Source organism: Nuphar pumila, chromosome 17 (assembly GCF_984573655.1).
Source record: "Nuphar pumila chromosome 17, dmNupPumi1.hap1.1, whole genome shotgun sequence".
Taxonomy (NCBI): domain Eukaryota; kingdom Viridiplantae; phylum Streptophyta; class Magnoliopsida; order Nymphaeales; family Nymphaeaceae; genus Nuphar; species Nuphar pumila.
Window position 1 is genome coordinate 5,738,175 of NC_143265.1, and position 20,827 is coordinate 5,759,001.

General features: G+C 39.2%; 1 protein-coding gene across 1 annotated transcript; it reads right to left on the reverse strand.

The window, feature by feature from the left end:
- Positions 1-6,270: 6,270 nt before the first annotated feature.
- Positions 6,271-15,412, reverse strand: LOC149811441 (uncharacterized). Its single transcript, XM_089993557.1, has 4 exons — positions 15,260-15,412; positions 14,844-15,043; positions 13,174-13,403; positions 6,271-6,682 (listed from the first exon to the last, which is right to left on the reverse strand). Exons 1-4 carry the CDS (start codon positions 15,349-15,351, stop codon positions 6,407-6,409), a joined length of 798 nt encoding a protein of 265 aa, XP_089849683.1. The 5' UTR covers positions 15,352-15,412; the 3' UTR covers positions 6,271-6,406.
- Positions 15,413-20,827: the final 5,415 nt, after the last annotated feature.

Genomic DNA, 20,827 nt, shown 5'->3' on the forward strand with positions numbered 1-20,827 from the left:
CTAGAGTTGCGGTCATTTCTTGGTTTGACGAATTACTATCGACGATTCATTGAAGGTTACTCCCCCATTGTTGCGCTCATCACTGACCTATTAAAGAAGAATCAGGTATGGTTCTGGACAGAAGCATGCCAAGATGCCTTCAACGGCTTGAAGAAAGCCTTAGTGAGGGAGCCAGTGTTGCGACTGCCTGATCACTCAAAACCTTTTGAGGTCCACACAGACACCTCAGACTTTGTCATCGATAGAGTTATTATGCAAGACGACCATTCGATCGTATATGAAACTCGTAAGCTAAAGGATACAGAGATGCATTATATGGTGCATGAACGTGAGATGACAGTCATTGTGTATTGTCTCAGGACCTGGAGGCACTACCTTCTGAGTGCCCAGTTCGCCGTCAAGACGGACAATGTTGCCATGAGCTATTTTTAGATACAGAAGAAGCTGACGCCAAAGCAAGCTCGGTGGCAGATATTTTTTGCTGAGTTCAACTTTGCCTTAGAGTATAAGGTTGGAAAGACCAATGTAGTTGCGGACACCTTGAGCCGCAGGGCTGAATTGGTTACTACACATGCGGAGCCTTTCGAAGTGCATTTGGAGGGCGATTTGCTTAGCTGCATCTGTAAAGATACGCAGTAGGATCCGATGGCGCAACACCTTGTTTATCTGGCGTAGGCAGAAAAGACTCGATAATTTTGACTATAGAACAGCCTCCTCGTGACAAAAAAGGGATGCATCTTTGTGCCACGATAGGGAATCCTCCATAAAGAATTGCTTAAGGAGTGCCATGATATATTATGGGCTGGCCATCTTTGTCAGGAGTGGACCTTAGCACTCCTTAAGCGTGGCTACTATTGGTCGCAGATGAGAGACGACATAGAGGGATATGTGCGAACATGCCTCATATGCCAATAAGATAAGGAAAACAACCAGAAGACAGTCGGTCTCCTTGAACCTCTATTGATTTCAGAACATCCTTGGGAAAGCATCTCCATGGACTTCATTGTTAGTCTGCCAAAGTTATATGGCATCAGTTTCATCCTAGTGGTGGTTGATCGTTTAACAAAGTATGCTATCTTCATCTCAGCTTCTAAGGAGTGCCATGTAGAGAAGACTGCAGAGTTGTTTGTAAAGCATGTGGTGAAACACTGGGTCATACCAAAGGGCACATATGAGTGATCAAGATGCTCGCTTCACAGGCAAGTTCTGGCATAAAGTATTTTGGCTACTTGGCTCTAATTTGTTGTTTTCAATAAGCTTTCATCCACAGATCGATAGGTAAATAGAGTGCATCAATGAGATACTTATGCAATACCTTAGGCACTTTGTTAGTGCCAATCATAAAAATTGGGTAAAGTTCCTTGTCGTGGCACAATTCTGCTGCAATCTACAAAGGAGCAAGTCTTTAGGCCATAACCCATTTAAAATGGCCATGAGGCAGCAGTCGCTGACCCCGCACACTCTTGCTGTGCAAGAAAAGGAAAGGTCATCCTTCGCCTATCAGTTTGTTCGAGACTGACACGAGAAAAATGAGTTGGCGAATGCATTCCTACACAAGGCAACAAAGACAATGAAGAAGTGGGCAGACAAGCATCGTCGGCCCGCTGGGTTCCAAGTGTTGATGAAGCTTTATCCTGATCGCACAAGCATCAGGCAACCCCGGGGACTGATCAGAAAGTATGAAGGACCATTCACCATCACAAAGAAAGTTGGCAAACCGGCGTACAAGCTGGAGTTGCCCCCATATTTCAAGGTGCACCCGATGTTCTACGTGTGCAACCTCAAACAGTTTCATATAGATGACGGAGATCCAGAATATAGCATGCCACAATGCGCTCCCATCATACAGAGGGCCCCGACAACATAATGGGCTAAGAAGCACCTCAGTTAAATCTTTCGTCATAAGGTCAACTACTTGGGTGAAGTGAAGAAATACCTAGTGCAGTGAGAGAAAACAATGGAACCTACGTGGGAGTCAGCCTTTCGGATGAACAGCTGTTACCGGGTTGAAGCCAGGGCTTACCATGAAGTAGATGGTGCCGAGGACGACACATGATTTGAAGGGAGAAACATGTTCCCTTGTGACTTACATTATAAAGTTACGTCTAGAGTCTGTTTTGCTTTCATTGAGTCTGATGTAAGCTGCCTAGTTCAGGTTAATCAATACCCCAAAGGAGCAGCCCGTATACTTGAACTATAAGAGGCCTATGGGCTAAATTGTGAATGAAATAAATGTGTTGAGCTTTATTTTGTTTGCCCTCATTGTGATTGCAATTCTTCTCTCTCTATTCTTTCTTGCTCTCTGATTACAAGCTTTCACGACTGGCAAGTGAGTGATAAGAAAGCTTATGACGATAAGGAAGGACTGTCGCACCGTGCTAGCCTATTGAAGGAAATTGGCTCGTGACAGTGGGTGTATTTCAATATATTACTTTGACTTAGCCAGATGTTTATTTTGCAGTGAATAAAGTGTGTCAATTCATGCATCGACCCACTATAGATCATTGGCAAGCAGTCAAGCGTATTTTACGCTATCTGAAAGCCATGATTTCATATGGCTTAACTATGACTCGTTCTGCTAATTTTGACATGTCAATGTGTACCAATGTGGATTGGGTCAGGTGCCCAAATGATCAGAAATCTACAAGTAGTTATACAGTGTTCATTGGTCCCAATTTGGTATCTTGGAGATCCAAGAAGCAAACTACTGTATCTTAATCGAGCACAGAGGCCAAATATCGAGCTCTCTCCAATTATGCTGCCAAGGTTTCTTGGGTTGATTATCTGCTACATGAACTGGGTATCTCTAGTCCTCCCCATTATCTGGTGTGATAACATTGGAGCCACATACCTTGCTTTTCACCTGATTTTTCATTCCCACACCAAACACATTGAAATCGATGTTCATTTTTGTCCGCGATAAAGTGACAAAGAAGGAATTACAGATTCAGTATCTTCGTACCCATGATCAGCTTGCAGACGTTTTCACTAAGCCCTTATCTTCTCAGTGGTTTTCATTATTGCGGTTCAAACTCAATGTGTGCCTGGGCCCATTGTGTTTGCGAGAGACTTTTAGAGATATGAATCTTGAAGGATTAACCACCCAGACTCCTTACCAAATGGACTCTTAAGATATTGTTTATATGAAAGAAAAGTCATTAAAGGTTTAAAATCATTTGTTTGGAAAGTCGATAATGATAAGCGACTCCAAATTGTTACATACTAAAGATCAGTATTGCTTACCTAATCCTGAAGATAAGGATAGGAAGAAAAGATCTTCAGCCAAGATATGTATTCTTAATTCTAAGGCTATTCCAGATTTTTCTAAATGTACTAAACCAGGCTCTCATTGTAATCTATATAAAGATAAGAAGAGAAGGATCCCTATTCAAGTTTGAATAGAGAGATTGTCATGGATGTAGGTGTTTATTGAACCACGTTATATCGGCCTTGTTTGTGTGAGTGTATTTTGTGCATTGCATGTGTGCATTCTCTATTATTCATGACTCAGTTTGATCCAGACTTGCTGGTCAGCCAAAAAATTGCTACGCATGCAACAAACTGCTTTGATGCTAAAAAGCCCTGCGAGCCATGGTCACCACACCTGATAGCATTGAATTTGAGGCTGCCTCCAAGCCTTGCCTACCAAGGCGCTTGTTGGATCTTGTTGTTTGGCCTTGTGGCAAGAGACTTACACTTGGCTTGTCGAATTCATGACGTCCTTCAACTTGAACATCTTAAGCCCACCTACTTGCACACGAAGCCATTGTTGGCCGAAACGTTTGGTTTCTATTGTTTTGCATAGATATTGTTCACCTCTCTCTCTCTCTCTCTCTCTCTCTCTCTCTCTCTCTCTCTCTCTCTCTCCATGATGGGTGTTTGATGCACCAAACGCATCCATCCATAGGATGCCTAGAGAGTAGGCCCCATGCGTGTCCACGAGCAAACAAAAATGTAGGTTGCGCCAACATGTCTCTGGTTTGCCCTGTAGATGGGAAAATAGTGTCTCTTGTTGTTTCGTGACCCCCACGAAACAGCAGAAGGCAGACATTGCTGAACGCATGTGAAAAAAATTTGAGGGAGCTAGACAGGGCAGGAGAGTGCATCATGTCCCATCTGCGAACAGTACAGGACAAAATGCATTGTCCTATCCACGGGCATCCGCGATTCAAACACTAATAAATTAGGTAAATTAAGAGACTCAAAAAGCAAATCGTCGATGATAAATATGTACTTCTTGGACACCATAAAGCCAAAGTGGCGACAAACGGAGTCCTTGAAGGAAATGTAGGAGGCCTTACCCCCCAAGATGTGGTTGTAGAGCTCGTGCCTATGCCATTTTTTGAAGACCATAAATATGGGAGTATATATTTAAAGGAGGTTTGCAAATTTTGGAGACCCTTCGCAACTCATGGTTGCAAATGTTCCTAAAATGTGCAAGCTTTCTTTTTACTAAAATCGTATAAAAGGCATAGGCAGGCGGACATTCACAAATGTGAGAGTATTTAGTAAAAAGAGATTCACACATTTTGAAGACATTCACAATCATGAGTTGTGAAGGTTGTATTGTAATTGCAAATGTCCTCCTGCCTATGTCATAAAAAAATTAAAAAATAAAATAAAAACGGCACAGACATTTGCAAATATAGTATGACATTTTCACAATCATGACTTGCAAAGGTCGTACTGTATTTGTGAATGTTCTGCCTATGCCATTTTTTTTAATGAAGGTTTGCACATTTTGATGACGTTCACAGGAGTTGTGGATGTCGTGATATATTTGTGAAGGGGGTAAAAATGCCTTTAAAAGTTAGAAATCAAAATTTTGGATATGAAAGAAATTTTATCAAATTGCTAGGTATTTAAAGAAGTGTGCCCTTTTGCAAGGACAAAACAGTTATTTTCTGAAAAAAAACATTAGTAAAGACCTTTAGCTGCACTTAAAAAGCACGTGCACACACACACACACACACACACACATATATATATATATATATATATATATATATATATATATATATATATATATATATATATATATATGTGTGTGTGTGTGTGTGTGAGGACCTATGACCAGATACTAGAAATACTGGTTATATGTTGTAACTTCTCAATTAAACCATATAGATGCACTCAACATAGTTTATTTGATAGGAATCATGCTTTGGATCATGCTTGTTGGATATAAAAATGGGATTTTTGAAGTCATAAGATTTTGATACATTGTGAGCCAATGCTATAAACACATTATCCAAAACTTGTTTTTCTACTAAATAATGACTATAGATCATATCAAAAGGGTCTGATCAACAAAAAAAAGTTTACAAATTTTGAAAATCTAAAGTTCTGTTAGGTGGGAGTAGGTACTCTGGGAGCACCCTATCATTACCTATATATATATATATAACTAAATGAGCATGGTGCTAAATGAAACATGCTATTTCGATATTTTTTTAGCATATCCAATCCCATAGAAGTGTTCAACATGATTGATTTAAATTGACACTTGGATCATGCATTTTGGATGAAAAAATGGTATCTGAAGCCTTAAAAAATTATAAAAATTGTAAGTCATTGACCTTTTTAACCTTATAAAAATAGATCCATGCATTGAATCTATATATATATATATAACTAAATGAGCATGGTGAAACATGCTATTTCGATATTTTTTTAGCAATTCCAATCCCATAGAAGTGTTCAACATGATTGATTTAAATTGACACTTGGATCATGCATTTTGGATGAAAAAATGGTATCTGAAGCCTTAAAAAATTATAAAAATTGTAAGTCATTGACCTTTTTAACCTTATAAAAATGGATCCATGCATTGAAATCAAATGCTCCAATAACTGATTTCTATAAAAACAAGCATATCACATCAGTATGGTCAAAATTGAAGAAAACCACTGGATCATACTGTTGCAAATATTTGCTTAAATTAAACATACAGATGTATTCATTGAAACACAGGTCAAACCCGACCCATTGACACCCCTACTCTTATGTATCTTTTGTCATGCATTTGAATAATGCTAATAAAAGAATAATTTTTATAAAGAACAGTGTAGAGTTGAATACTTATATAGCTTAGTGGAGTTTGTTTTTTTACTATATCTTATAACACTGAAAAAAGTATAGACCTAACTCAGCCGAGACAACCCGCTAACTCGTGAGTCAAGGGGTCAGGCAATCTGGATCCAAGTCACGAGTTTGCCAACTATGGTAACACAAGCTCTCTGTCACACGCACAATTTGGATGGAGAGTAACGAAGAACTACATTCATTTCTTATTTTCCATTGAGAGAGAAGATAAACAAGTTGCACACTTTATATCAAAACCTAACAACATAAACCTAAAAACATAACAAGAGATAACAGGTTCCTTCTACTACAACAGCTTTAATTATAAAAAGGACCGCATTCGAGGCCTTACTATGGACTGTCCCCCATCCACAAAGTTAATGGTGCCAGTCATATAGCATGAATCATCACTAACCAAGTAAAGAACTGATGAACCCAAATCATTTGCTGTATCCAGCCACCTTTGCAAGGGAATCAGATCCTTTGCAGTTTTCCCTTTCTTCTCCTTCTCTGTTACTATATATTCATCACCTGAATGCAAACCGCGGGCAACTGCGTTCACTCTTATCTTGTACTTGCCCAACTCCAGTGCAGATGCCTAAAACATCACAAAACAAAAATTAGTACAAAAAAAAAAAATTCTTCACGTACTTGGGGCAGTATAAATTTTTTTACTTCAGAATCATCATGCATTCATAACTATCAAGTTGGTGTCAAAATGAGCAACTCAGATGCCATTTTCTTCATGACCAGCAACCAGGTAACATCTTTTTGTAAGGAAAAATTAACGGACAGATTTAAAAAAAAAAAACTGCAGAGGGAAAAAAGAGTTCCTTTTATTGCAGAACCACTGTAAAACAACAGAGAAAAAAGAGGCATGTCCGGAGTAGATTCACTTTGAAAGGTGTGTACTGAAATGACCACTTCTACATCCAATAACAGTAGATTGATTCCTCTTTTTCTAAGAAAGAGATCATTTTCCATATCAGAGAGCAAGTTTAGAAAACTTCAGAAGGTTATGTAATTACAGCAAGAATCACATTCTCAAACTACCCTTGGACTACAAATACTGGAAGAAAAATAGGTGCCTGTCGCAGAATGTGAGAAGGCAAGATGATGACAATGAAGTCCTCGCATTTTGTTCTCCTGACAGATACCTGGCATATTACCTGAATCAAGATGCTAAGGAATCCTTGAACAGACAGCTGGAGTTGGACTAGTTAGAATAAGTGGAAAGTTTACATACATTGATCGGAGATCCAAGGTGTTTGAGGATGGCAGATCCAAGGTTATGAGATCCTCCATTTGCAAAACCAAGGATCTGGCATTGCCGAACCAGACCCTCGGATCTGAGATCTCAGGCAAATAAACACCCTCTTAAAGAGTTGCGAGTATCATAAGGCAACAGATCATGAGCAGAACATTTAGTTCAGACACTGCCACTTTCTTGTATCTAGATATTTGTGTTAAAATATATGTAATATATATATATATATATATATATATATATATATATATATATATATCCTTCACTACCCGATAAGGGGTAGTTCTGTAAACTCGCCCAATAGGGGCATTTTAGACTTTTTCCTTTTCTTCCTTTTTCCTTTTTCTTTTTCTATTTTTTCTTATTTCTTTTTTTGTCTTTTTTTGTTTCTTTTGTGCATTTAATGCACAGCCATTGGGGGCCCCAAAAAAGAGTCGTTGGGCCCTCAACGGTCACAATTGTGACCGTTGGGAGCCCAACGACTCCTTGTTGGGACTCCCAATGGTCCCTCTCTCTTGCTTTTCTCTAACTCTCCCTCACTCCTCTCTTGCTTATAAATAAGTGGGGTCTCCCCCTTTATAATGTGTGGCTTCTTCAAGCCCTTTAGTGCATTTATAAGATTTTATGCTTTCTAGCCATTATTGGCTTTTGTGTATGTCCTCTTTTGGACTTGTTCTTTGATTTCTATGTGTGAATGTCCATTGTAGGACATACATTTCTTTTCCGCATATTTCATTACATAGTATCAGAGCCTTGGTTGTGCTCTTGATTCATATAGCTAGTTGTCTAGTTTTATCTCTCTCTTTGTTTGTCCTCCATTCTTGATTATATAATGGAAGGAGAACAAAAGATTGATCTCTCCTTTAAGCTTAATGGTACTAACTACATGATGTGGGCCGCCGCCATGGAGAACAACCTCAAAGGTAAAAAGCTTTGGGGATATGTTATGGACACCATTAGGGAACCTCAACTTCAACTTACGAAAATTGATGGTGATCAAGAAAAAGCTCTAGAAGGAAATGCTCGCATGAAGGCTATTGAAGATCACCAATCCAAGGTAGAAGATTGGGAAAGTAAGCATGCAAAAATTCTTGCATGGTTCATGAACAACGTGGAGCTAAAGATTTGCGCCAACATTGCTAAATTCCGCCTAGCAAATGAAGCATGGTTCTTTATGAAAGGTATGTATACCCAAAAAGACCTTGCTCGTCAAATTTTTATCCAAGAAAAAATTTGTACCATTAAGCAAGGTGAAATGAGTGTAAGAGATTACTATAGCACTCATGGACCTTTATGGGATGAGCTATCCATTCTTGAACCCAAATGGGTATCAAGTGAAGATGTGGAAATGAGAAGAGAACAAATGGAGAAAGAACACTTTTTCCAATTTTTACATGGGCTTAGGCCCGAATATGAACAAGTTAGGTCCTCCCTTCTTCATAGATCAAAACCGCTTCCATTAGAAGATGCCATTGCCGAAATATGCCAAGAAGAAACGCGTCTTGGCATGATTAAAGGAGGAGATGAAGTTCTTGCCGTGTCTAAACCCGGCAATCATATGAAAGCATATAAGCCTCCACACTTTGGGAGGCAAAATAACTATAATGGCAATTATAGAAAAGTCATTTGCCATCATTGTCAAGAACCGGGTCATATAAGACCTAATTGTCTAAAGATAAATGAACCTCCAAAAGGTAAAGTTGCTATTATTGAAGAAATCCCACAAAAGAAGAAGGAGCCAATGAAAGGGAAAGAGTCCTTTTCCCTTGCTCAACTATCCAAAGCACTTCAAATTCTACTCAAATCGCCGTCAACTTCGGGAGCCGCCATTGCCTCTTCTTCTCCTCCAGGTACACCTTCTTGGATTCTTGATTCTGGAGCATCTTTTCATATGACCCCTATTGAAAATGAACTATCCAATGTATGTAGCAACTCCAAAAATTCTTTTGTTTCCACCGCCGATGGTACCTCTTTACAAGTTAAAAGTTTTGGAACCTTAGACTTTTCAAAAAAAAATTTTGTGACAAATGTAAGAGTAGTACCTCAACTTAATTTAAATCTTTTATCTGTCTCTCAAATATGTGATCATGGATGTGAAATCACCTTCTCAGCCAAGGATTGCTCTATACAGGATCTCCAGTCCAGGAAGCGGATTGGGCAAGGCCATAGGAAGGGAGATCTCTACTACATGAACAATTTGAAACTTCCCACTAACTCATTTTGTAATCATGTCCAAGATAAAAATATAGAAACTTGGCATCAAAGACTTGGACATCCAAGCTTCTCAAAAATGTACTCCTTTCCTTTTGAAAAGAAATTTTGTAATGAGAAACATTTTGTTTGCAAGAGTTGTATTTTTGGAAAAATGAAATCCACCCTCTTTCCAAAAAGAACATTTGTCTCCAAAAGACCCTTTGAATTAGTTCATTCGAATGTTTGGGGTCCTTCTCCGGTCATATCAAAAGGAGGATACTCATATTATGTTACTTTCATTGATGATTTCACTCGATATGTGTGGATCTATTTTCTCAATCTAAAATCCGAAGTTTTTAATTTCTTTAAAAAATTTCATATGATTGTCAAAAATCAATTTTCAACTAATATCTCCATTCTTCGATCCGATTCCGGTGGAGAATATCTGTCAAATGAATTTCAAGAATATTTAGAAACCAATGGAATTTGTCATCAAAGGTCATGTCCTAAGACTCCCCAACAAAACGATCTAGCCGAGAGAAAGCATAGACACATCTTGGAAACCACTAGGACTCTTCTCATTTCCAAAGAAATTCCAAAATGCTATTGGGCCGAAGCCGCCTTAACCTCCACTTATTTGATAAATAGAATGATATCCTCATCCCTACAAAATATATCTCCATATGAAAAACTTTTTGAAAGAACACCCGATTTTAATAGATTAAGAATTTTTGGGTGTAAGTGTTTTGTCCTTACACATAAAAGAGATAAGTTATCTCCCAAAGCTATCGAATGTGTGTTCTTAGGATACGGAGAAAATCAAAAAGGTTTTAGGTGCTTCGATCCCAAAAGTAACAAACTATATGTATCCAAAGATGTTACCTTTTTAGAAAATGAGAACGGCTTTGAGAAAAATAAAGATATTGATGAAAGCGAATATGCTTTCTTATTTGATCTTCTTTCTCAAGAAGATGTGACTCCTCACGTAGAGGATGTTCCTAATGATTTAGAGGATACTCCTCTTAATAATGTTGAAAATGGAAGTAATGATTTTGAAAATAGGTCAATTCAAACCTATGCTAGGCGTGGTCAAGAAACTCCCATAAGCGCTTTAGAAAAATATTCTCAAAGTTCCAACATAGAAGAAACCTCTTTAAGGATATCTAGCCGAATCTCCAATCCTCTTAATAGGTTTGTTTCCTATGAGTCCCTAACACCTAAATATAGGGCATGCCTAATTGCATTACACTCTTATCATGAACCATCACATTATAATGAAGTCAAAAACATTCCTCAATGGGTTGAAGCCATGAAACTAGAACTTAGTGCCCTTGAAAAGGCTAAAACTTGGAAAATAACTTCATTACCCACTGGAAAGAAGTCTATTGGATGTAGATGGGTCTTGAAAATTAAAACTAAAAGTGATGGGTCATTAGAACGTTATAAAGCTAGGTTGGTAGCCAAAGGATATGCTCAAGAGTACGGAATAGACTATGAAGAAACCTTCGCTCCCGTAGCTAGAATGACTAGTGTTAGGACTCTTATTGCGGTTGCATCCGTTAAAAAATGGCCTATCTATCAATTGGATGTTAAGAACGCATTTCTTAATGGTGAACTAAGTGAAGAGGTCTATATGGATCCTCCACCAGGAGTATCTATTGGTGAAAACAAAATTCTTAAACTAAAAAAGGCACTTTATGGGTTAAAACAAGCTCCAAAGGCTTGGCATGATAGATTTAGCAATGTAATGACTAGCCTAAATTTTCGTTCATGTTATACTGACATTGCGTTATTTGTGAAAAGTGCAGGGTCCTATGTAGTTATTCTACTACTATATGTTGATGATATGATCATCACTGGAAGTGATGAGCAAGGAATCCATGATATTAAGAAAATTTTAAAAGAAAATTTTGACATGTCTGACCTTGGTTTCTTAAGATATTTTTTAGGTGTTGAAGTTGCATATTCACCCCGAGGGTATATTCTCTCTCAGATGAAACTTGTTGCTGACATTTGTTCCAAGTCTGGAATTTCGGATGATAAGAAGACAGAAACCCTTGAGGTTATCAATGCAAAGCTAAGGCTGGAAGATGGGACACTTCTTGAGAATCCTACTCCCTATCGTCAACTCGTTGGGTCTTTGACATACTTATCCATCACTCGGCCAGACATAGCTCATGCAGTTCACTCCGTCAATCAGTTTCAACATGCACCTACAACTGTGCACATGAGTGCAGTCTTAAGGATTGTCAGATATATTTAAAACACCATAACTAAGGGAGTTTTTCTTTCCTCCTCATCATCCCTTGATTTAATTGCTTATACAGATACTGATTGGGGAGGAAATCCCAACGATAGAGTCTCAACCACTGGTTTTTGTGTTTTCTTAGGTGACTATGATTTCTTGGAGATGCAAGAAGCAGCATAAATTATCAGTGTCCTCAACTGAAGCGGAATATCGTGCAATGGCCACTACAACCATGGAGCTTGTGTGGCTTAGAAGTCTCCTCTGTGATATGGGCATCGTCATCTCAATTCCTTCGAAGATGTGTTGCGATAACAAGAGTGCTATCTATATTGCAAGCAACCACACCTTCCATGAGCGTACTAAACACATTGAGATGGATTGTCACTATGTTCGAGATGAATACCTAAAAGGAACCATAGCACTGCCCTACGTCACATCCAAGTACCAGTTGGTGGACTTCTTCACCAAAGCTCTTGCTGCTCCTCGTTTCATGTTTCTTCTCAACAAGCTTTCTGTTGTATCCCCGTAAAGCTTGAGGGAGGGTGTTAAAATATATGTAATATATATATTTATATATATATATATAAATATATGTATCCTTCACTACCCGATAAGGGGTAGTTCTGTAAACTCGCCCAATAGGGGCATTTTAGACTTTTTCCTTTTCTTCTTTTTTCCTTTTTCTTTTTCTATTTTTTCTTATTTCTTTTTTTGTCTTTTTTTGTTTCTTTTGTGCATTTAATGCACAACCATTGGGGGGCCCAACAAAGAGTCGTTGGGCCCCCAACGGTCACAATTGTGACCGTTGGGAGCCCAACGACTCCTTGTTGGGACTCCCAATGATCCCTCTCTCTTGCTTTTCTCTAACTCTCCCTCACTCCTCTCTTGCCTATAAATAAGTGGGGTCTCCTCCTTTGTAATGTGTGGCTTCTTCAAGCCCTTTAGTGCATTTATAAGATTTTATGCTTTCTAGCCATTATTGGCTTTTGTGTATGTCCTCTTTTGGACTTGTTCTTTGATTTCTATGTGTGAATGTCCATTGTAGGACATACATTTCTTTTCCGCATATTTCATTACAATCTGTCCATACCACAGTCTAGGAAATTATTCCTAACACCATGGAGATTAGAACAGGGCTTGAAAGGTGTTAAACTGTCCAACCTTTACAAAGAAATCCATGCAGTCAATTCAATGCAGGAGGATTCTAATGATGATGGGGATGCATACTTCTAAATTTTCCAACACAAGCAAAGCAAGATCAATGGCTACTTTTACAGACAATGAAGAGATCAACCAAAGGCAAATGCCCTGAAGCAACAACGTCATTCATCCCTACTAAGAAGAGTGAACAAACATGAGTTAAAGGAAACAAATAACATACTCTAACAAGCTGATGTATTCCAGCCAAGCAAGAACCGTAAGCAGCAGCTCCAGGATAGAGTCCCCTTTCTGCACCAATAATTGATGTCAAGAAAATGATGGATCCCCCTAAATTGCTAGCTTGCATTCTTTTTCCAACAGCCTTTAAGAGAAACCATGGTGCTGAAAAGTTGAATGCTGATATTTTCTTGAACTCATCTTCAGAGAGCTTCAGAAGCTCTTGAATTTTCCCTGTTGGACATTAACATATGGCTGATTAAATAGGTAAATTCCACATTTTCCTGCTAAATAAAATATTATAGTAAGACTTGCATCCAGTATATGTCTAAACAATGCAACACATATATTTGGTGGTGGTCACGCTACTGAGACTATGACAAGCCACAAATGTGCAGTTATAAACTTTAAGCCAAGTTTCTGTTTCAAAAGAAATTGAAGAAAAAAAAGCACTTTGCAGGACCATACAAAGCAGCTGTAAACAAGACTATATTTCTTCTAATAGAGACCTAAGGTCAAGCTTAGGACTAAATAGGAAGGAATCATAAAAATACAAAATGCTATATTCAGATCAAAATAATCACAAGTATCAGTAAGCTGACTCCAAATATAAAACATTCAAAACCATGATTGCATTGCAAGAAGCAAATATATATATATATATGTGTGTGTGTGTGTGTGTGTGAGGACTACCGTGTGAACTGAAAATTTCCAAAACTTTTTTGCATATCCGACCATGCATGTGTTCGCCATGATGAATCTGCTAGGAATCAACTGTTTCATCATGTATTTTTGAGTAAAATAGACTATTTTTTGATGCTTGAGTATTTATGAAAATTCTGAGCTGTTGCTCTTTAAGCCTTAAAAAATCCTGCTTATGCAAAGTAATCCGATGATTCAAGAGCTGGTCCCCATAAAACCAAGCATGCAGATCATATCTGCACGGTTAGATTCAAGAGAAAATAATTAAAAACCCATGAAGATCTCTGTTCACAAGGTAGTTTTCATCCTTCCAGTTCTCATATTCTAGTGCGCGTTATATAATAAACGATAACAAAGTGGTTTTCTTCATTGATCTAATTACTGGTTTTCGTATCTTTCATAATACCTCCACTCTGGTCTTTGGCACTGTCACCATTTTGTAATTATACAGGTGTATATAGTATGTCACAGATTAATTTGAAGAACAGTATAGCTAAATACTTACTAATGGTTAGGGTAGCCAGCCTACTATACCCACAACATATTACCAGGATATGTTCACATGCTACAGAATCTAAGATGAAGGTGCCGGATCAAACCTCGCTTAGGCGAGGTTTCCTCCTCATCAAAAAGGGAAAAAAAAATCTCCCCCACTCACATGGTCATGGCCACCACAATATTTGAACAAGCATGCGGTAAACAATGGCAAACAACGGCATCAGCCGATCAGTATCAAATGTCAAACAATTAAGTCGTGCATTTAACATCAAAGCAATCCATCAATAACCAATAATCAGAAACTCCATAAGATACAAAAGCAAGGATCATGATCAACCAAAGCATCACGATCAAAAGTTCTGTTTTTCTTAGAACCAATTTTCAACAATTCATCAATCACCATTCACCAACGATCAAAAACTCCACAAAATGCACTCTAAATACCAATCACATCGTTCAGAAGGAAACGTATACCTTCGTAGCTATAGCAATTAACAAAAGCATCCAACTGGCCGAAGCAATTCCACGCCCTCCCGACGGCGTCGTCGAAAACCTCCTCCCTCCCCTCTTCCACATTCAAATTAACAACTTCGACGAGACCACCCTGCTTCAAATCACTCATTATTGCCGCTGCGATCTCGGAGAGGACGCCTTGGTTCCCCATCAACACAAGCCTAGAAACGCACTCAGGATGAATCAGTCCAAGAGAAACAAGAGGGGAAGGGAAACAAGAACACCCACCAAGAAAAAAACAAAGGAAACTACAATTCCACCACAGATTCTGAACTCAAAGCCAAAGAAAAAAGAAAAAAAAAAGGAAAAAAAATCAACAATTGGGTACTCTTGAAAATGAACAGAAGATCAAGAAAGAATAAGAGAAAGGAAGAAACCTGCAGCCGGATTTCGCCAGATGGTAAGCGACGCCGCGAGAGACAGAGTCCCCATTGGAGGTGATGAGCACCCTCTTTCCAGAAATCCCCATTCTCGACGAGTGTGGGATTTCTAAGGCACTCCACCGGCTATATATAAGCACCCCGTTAAGTCAGAATCTAGAGAGAGAAAGAGAGTGCGTGTGTGTGTTGTGTGTTTTGTAATTTTCTTTTGTTTAGTACGAAATTTATAACAAGAAAAGGAAAACAAAAATCAAAATCAAAGTTTCGGGGTCTCTCTGTCGTCGTCAGTTTTCTCCAATGGATTGAAGATAAATAAACGGTGATCGTATTGATATCTTGGTGAATCTATTAATCAAGCCAAGATAAATGTGTTTGACGCGTGCACAATGAGTGACAATTTTTTAAACTTTGGCGTGTCAACAGAAAACCAGTGGAACTTTTTTGTAGTATGACATCATTTCCTGAAACTTTCCTATGGGTGATCATTTTTCACATGGTGCAATTATTGAAACTCCAAGTTTGAGCTACGTTAAGTAACCCATGTGCGGCAGGGGCCGTCTTCGAATTGAACTCTGCTTCATTTGTCGAGCGTTGTAATGCAAGTGATGACCTCATCCTGTGTTAGAATAAGTGTTGTAAGGCATGACGTAACGTTTAATGGGTCGGGTCCAAACATTGACTCGCGTGGATCTTGGGAATCTAGGTATGGGTTGCCAACCACCAGGGATGGCAGTGGACCGGGGGAAAGCGGGGCCCCGCCCCGCCTTGCCCCGTTTGGACCGGGGATGAAGGGTATGAAACGGGGATGGAGGCGGGGACGAAGGTTAAAATCCATCCCCGTCTGGGGGTGGAGGCGGGGATGGACATGCACTTTTCGCCGCCCCGTCCCCGCCTCATCCCCACCCCAACCCCGCCCCGACCACTTTTCCCCGCAATATCCCCGCCCCGCCGCGCCTCATCCCCGTTTGCACCGGGGATGGAGGACATGAAACGGGGATGAAGGCGGGGATGGAGGATAAAATCCATTCCCCGCCGGGGATGGAGGCGGTGGTGGAGGATAAAATCTTGAGGCGGGGCGGGGGTGGAGACCTTGTCCCCCGCCCCGCCCCACTGCCATCCCTACCAACCACCTAGTACAGCATAGTAAGACCTGACCTTGATGACCTACTTAGTAGGTCGGCCCGATAAGGTTTCGGATTGGGTGGTGTAGGATTCGGAACCCACCCGGGGTTGGATCTGATTTTAATTTATAGTCCATATTTCAAGCAGACTTGGTCCAAATTATGTTGGAACCTTGGGGAAGTTTATAGGGGCTTAGGGCTGTTAATGGGCCCGGTTTGTATCGGGTACTCCACCAGAATTTCCAGGTATGAGCATGGAAAGTGCTGACCCGAATAATACTCGGGTTGACCCGAGCAATATGCAAGTTGGGTTTGAGTTATGATTTTTGCCGGGGTTGGGTATTTTATATATATTTTGATGAAAATAAAATTTAAAAATTATGTGATTGGGTTTGGGATTCTATTTTCGTGACCTAACAAATCCGGAGCCTTAACCCAAACCCAATTATTAGTATCGGTAGGTCTGGGTCAACCCTGACCTGACTTGATCCAGTATGCCACTTCTATGATTTTTGGCTATTCTGACTCTATTCAGATCTGGCTGTGCTATGTACTTAGTTGATCTGGATCTGATTTTTGCATCCCTACCGGACGGTCACCTAGACGTCTTTTGATGCAACAATGCAGGACAACTTCTCCCGGATCGTTGTGTCTTTGGACAAAAATGCCCAAGGAAAGAAAGACACAAGGGTTATTTGTGTAGGAATGGCAGTGAAGTGGGGGGAAATGGGGCCCCACCCCACCTCGCCCCATTTGGAACAGGGATAGAGGACATGAAACGGGGATGGAGGTTAAAATCAAAACCCGTGCAAAGATGGACTTATATTTTTCCCCGCCCCGCCCCATCCCATCCCAGGTCTTTCTTTAGGGATGACAATGGGCCGAGGGAAAACGGGGTTCCACCCCGCCTCATCCCATTTGGATCAGGGATGGAGAACATGAAACGGGGATGGAGGTTAAAATCAAAACCTGTGTGGGGATGAAAGCGGGGATAGAGGGCAGAATTTTGAGATGGAGCGGGGGTGGAGACCTTGTCCCCCGCCGAGGTCCACTGTCATCCCTATATTTGTGGCACATTGATGAAAGAGTCATGCTTGTTGCTGACATGGGGCTTACATGAAATGGGGCACAATCATCCCAGCTGACGATTTTGTCCAATCAAATGAGGCCTATGGACTATGTCAAAATTGTCAAACTACATGTGAATATGAATGGTAGCTTGGGTGAGAGCTTATGCATTTTTGATAAAAAAAGCTTGGTCAAATTATGTTTGTGCAAATAATGTTGAAGAGGTTTTTTCTATCATGAAGGTGGGGAAAATATCATTGGAATCCGAGACCTAGTCACGCTGGCTAAGCTTGTTGTACTCATGGTTGTTGTCACTGTATTATAAACTTGTGGCGTGCTATGGCTGTGCAAGAGTTTATCCCTTACCCTTATTAATGCAAGGCGCTGACGCTCGTGAGAATAGAACCCTGCCCACCTGCCTAGTAGTCATTGCCCCCCAAACCCTGCCCACTTTGCAATAGGCAAGAAAGTGGAGAAGAAATGCATAATACAAACAAGTTCAATCGTGTGCTTGTTAATATAGGTGAAATTGTAGAGAAACCTAGTCCTATAAAGGCACCCACTTTCAATAAAAAGGGCAAGAATCAAAAGAGGTTCCACAAATCTAAGAAACCTTTGGAGCAATCCAAAAAAAGATTAATGTCTCTATGAAAAATAATATTAAGTGTTATGCTTGCGGGAAGATGGGGCATTATAAGTCTGAATATCGAAGTTATAGGAAGCCTCATAATTACAAGAGCAACTTTAAGGCACCTACAATTGTTGTTGTGTACACTTTCTCATTGAACACTGACATATCTATAAGCAGTTGCAAATAGTAGCTAGACTCTGGATTCACCTGTCACATTACAAATCACAAAGATGGTTTTATTAGTTTTCAATAGATACTTGCAAGGAAACATTATTGTTATATGAGCAATAATGCTAAAGTTGAGGTCTTGGGAGTTGGTACATATCTCTTGCATACAACGAAATGAACATTGAACTTAGAAATGCTCTCTATGTCCTAGACATCAAGAAAAACCTCTTTTCAGTTAAGCTTCTTAATACAACTGGATTTATCATTACTTTTTTTGGTGATCATGTGTATCTGCGATATAAGTCAGCTAATGGTTCATCTGTTATTACTGGCTTGATTATCAAGGATCTTTTTTTATTCTTGTTTGGACATATCACATGATGATGGATATTTGTGGCACTTAAAATTTTGGCATATTAGTCTTGGAAAGATGAAACGTCTCTCATAATTAGGCTTGACACTTGACAATACCCTTCTTTCCATTATTCTGCTTGTGAGTCATGCATTTCTAGGAAGATGGTTCGTGCTCATTTTCTAAAAGCTGAGTGTAATAGAGATCTATTGCAAATTATCCATACTAATATCCGTGGACCTTTTGCTATTCATACAAGATATCATAAGTCTTATTTTGTCACTTTTTATAGATGATTATTCATGATATGGCTTTACTTACTTGATCAGTCATAAATCTGAGGCACTTGATCAATTTATATATTATATTTTTTTTGCGGAGAAGCAACTTGAAAAATCCATTAAGGTTCTTAGATCAGATAGAGGTGGTGACTATACATCAACTACATTTGAACAATATTGTAGAGAAAATCATATTGTCCATCAGACTACAACATATTATACACCTCAGCAGAATGGAGTTGCAGAGAGGAGGAACCGAACACTCATGGATATGGTATGTGCTATAATGAGTCATGTCAGCCTCCCTCTAAGTTTTTTGGGAGAAGCAATTGCTACTGCTACATATATTTTAAATCATATTCCTTCAAAAGCTACTGACATCACACCTTATGAACTATGAACATGTAGAAAGCCACATACATCAAATCTTAGTGTTTGGGGATGTCATGCACATGTTATGATTCCATATCAGTAGAGAGACAAATTAGATCCCAAAACTAGAAAGACAATTTTTGGATATTCAGAAGATTTTGAATGATATCGATTTTATGATGCCATGCAAGATAACTTTTTTGAGTCCAGAGATGCTCATTTTCTAGAAGATGTTTCAAAACTTAAAAGGCAAAAGGTTCAACTTGAAGAACAAGAACCAACATCAAGTTCAATAGAAGCCCCTACCGATCCACCTATCTTACGAAGAAGTTGCAGGATAAGTCATCCTACAAAGTATCTGATGTGGACTCAGTGAACACTGATCCACGATCCAAGATGCAAACGGATCTTGACACACACATAAGCTTTTCACAAAGATGAGTCTGAACAAGACTCAAGAAAATAGGAATTTTGAGATCCATGCGCTCTGTTTTGATAAAGGCAGTTCAAAGAAAAGTTGTGTGCAACTTGCACGCCTTTCTAGCAAATCCAAAATCACTGGATTCAGATCAGTGGTATCCATTCCATGGACTTAGAACTGGGATGAATGAACAAGGCTATGACAGACTTTCTGATTCTGCAGACAGTCTGTTCAAAGGGGTTTTCAACCCTGCAAACAGTAAAGTTTGTGAAAACTCTCAACTGAAAAATCTAAGGTCAGATCTAGGCCTTTCCAACGAACTAAAATTCAGAATTTTCTGAGTTTCCTACAAGGCTCTACGAATTTTTGAATTTAGGAAATGGTATAAGTTATCGCAAAATGAACTAAATTTTCCACTATTCGACAATAATAAAAGATTGATATTTTTGAGACACTTAAACGAAGATTTAGTTAGGACTCTAAACATGAAAGTTTTAGATTTTGGTTCTAGATTTTTATAAAATCAAACAAAATGATTTTTTATGCAGGAAATCCCCAGATAATTGAAAAATACCAAACACCACTAGGAGTGTTCAGAAATAAGCAGATGACAATGGAATCCTTTCAGATCAAAACTTTGTTAGCACCTTTCAGGGATACATAAAGCCGATTCGTGCAATAGACTCAACTAAAAAGTTGTATATAATCGCCTTAGCTTTCCGAAAAGCTAAAGAATGCCATAAACCGACTAGTATCGAGGCCGATACGATCATTTTTTTGGAGTCATCCCTGACAACTCAGGATTCAGGAATCTGGGTTTTGACAAGAAACCGAGTTATGTAATATCAAAGATAAAACTGAATATTTCTTGTGAGAAGCAGAACCAATTCGTAACATGAAAGTCTTCTATTCATTCAATGGAAAAACAACACATACTCTATTGCAACTTACAAGCAATATTCAATGAGTAACACATATGACAAAAAAAAAGAAAATGAAAGGAACAAGTTAACCAACGATTTTTATCCAGAATGAAGATGGTAATGGATGTTGTTGGTAAGCAACCGACACCAATGAAACACCATGAACTGCAGCTTGAACACCCATCAATGACGAACCCAAGTGCTTACACAACAACACGTCAAGGTTGA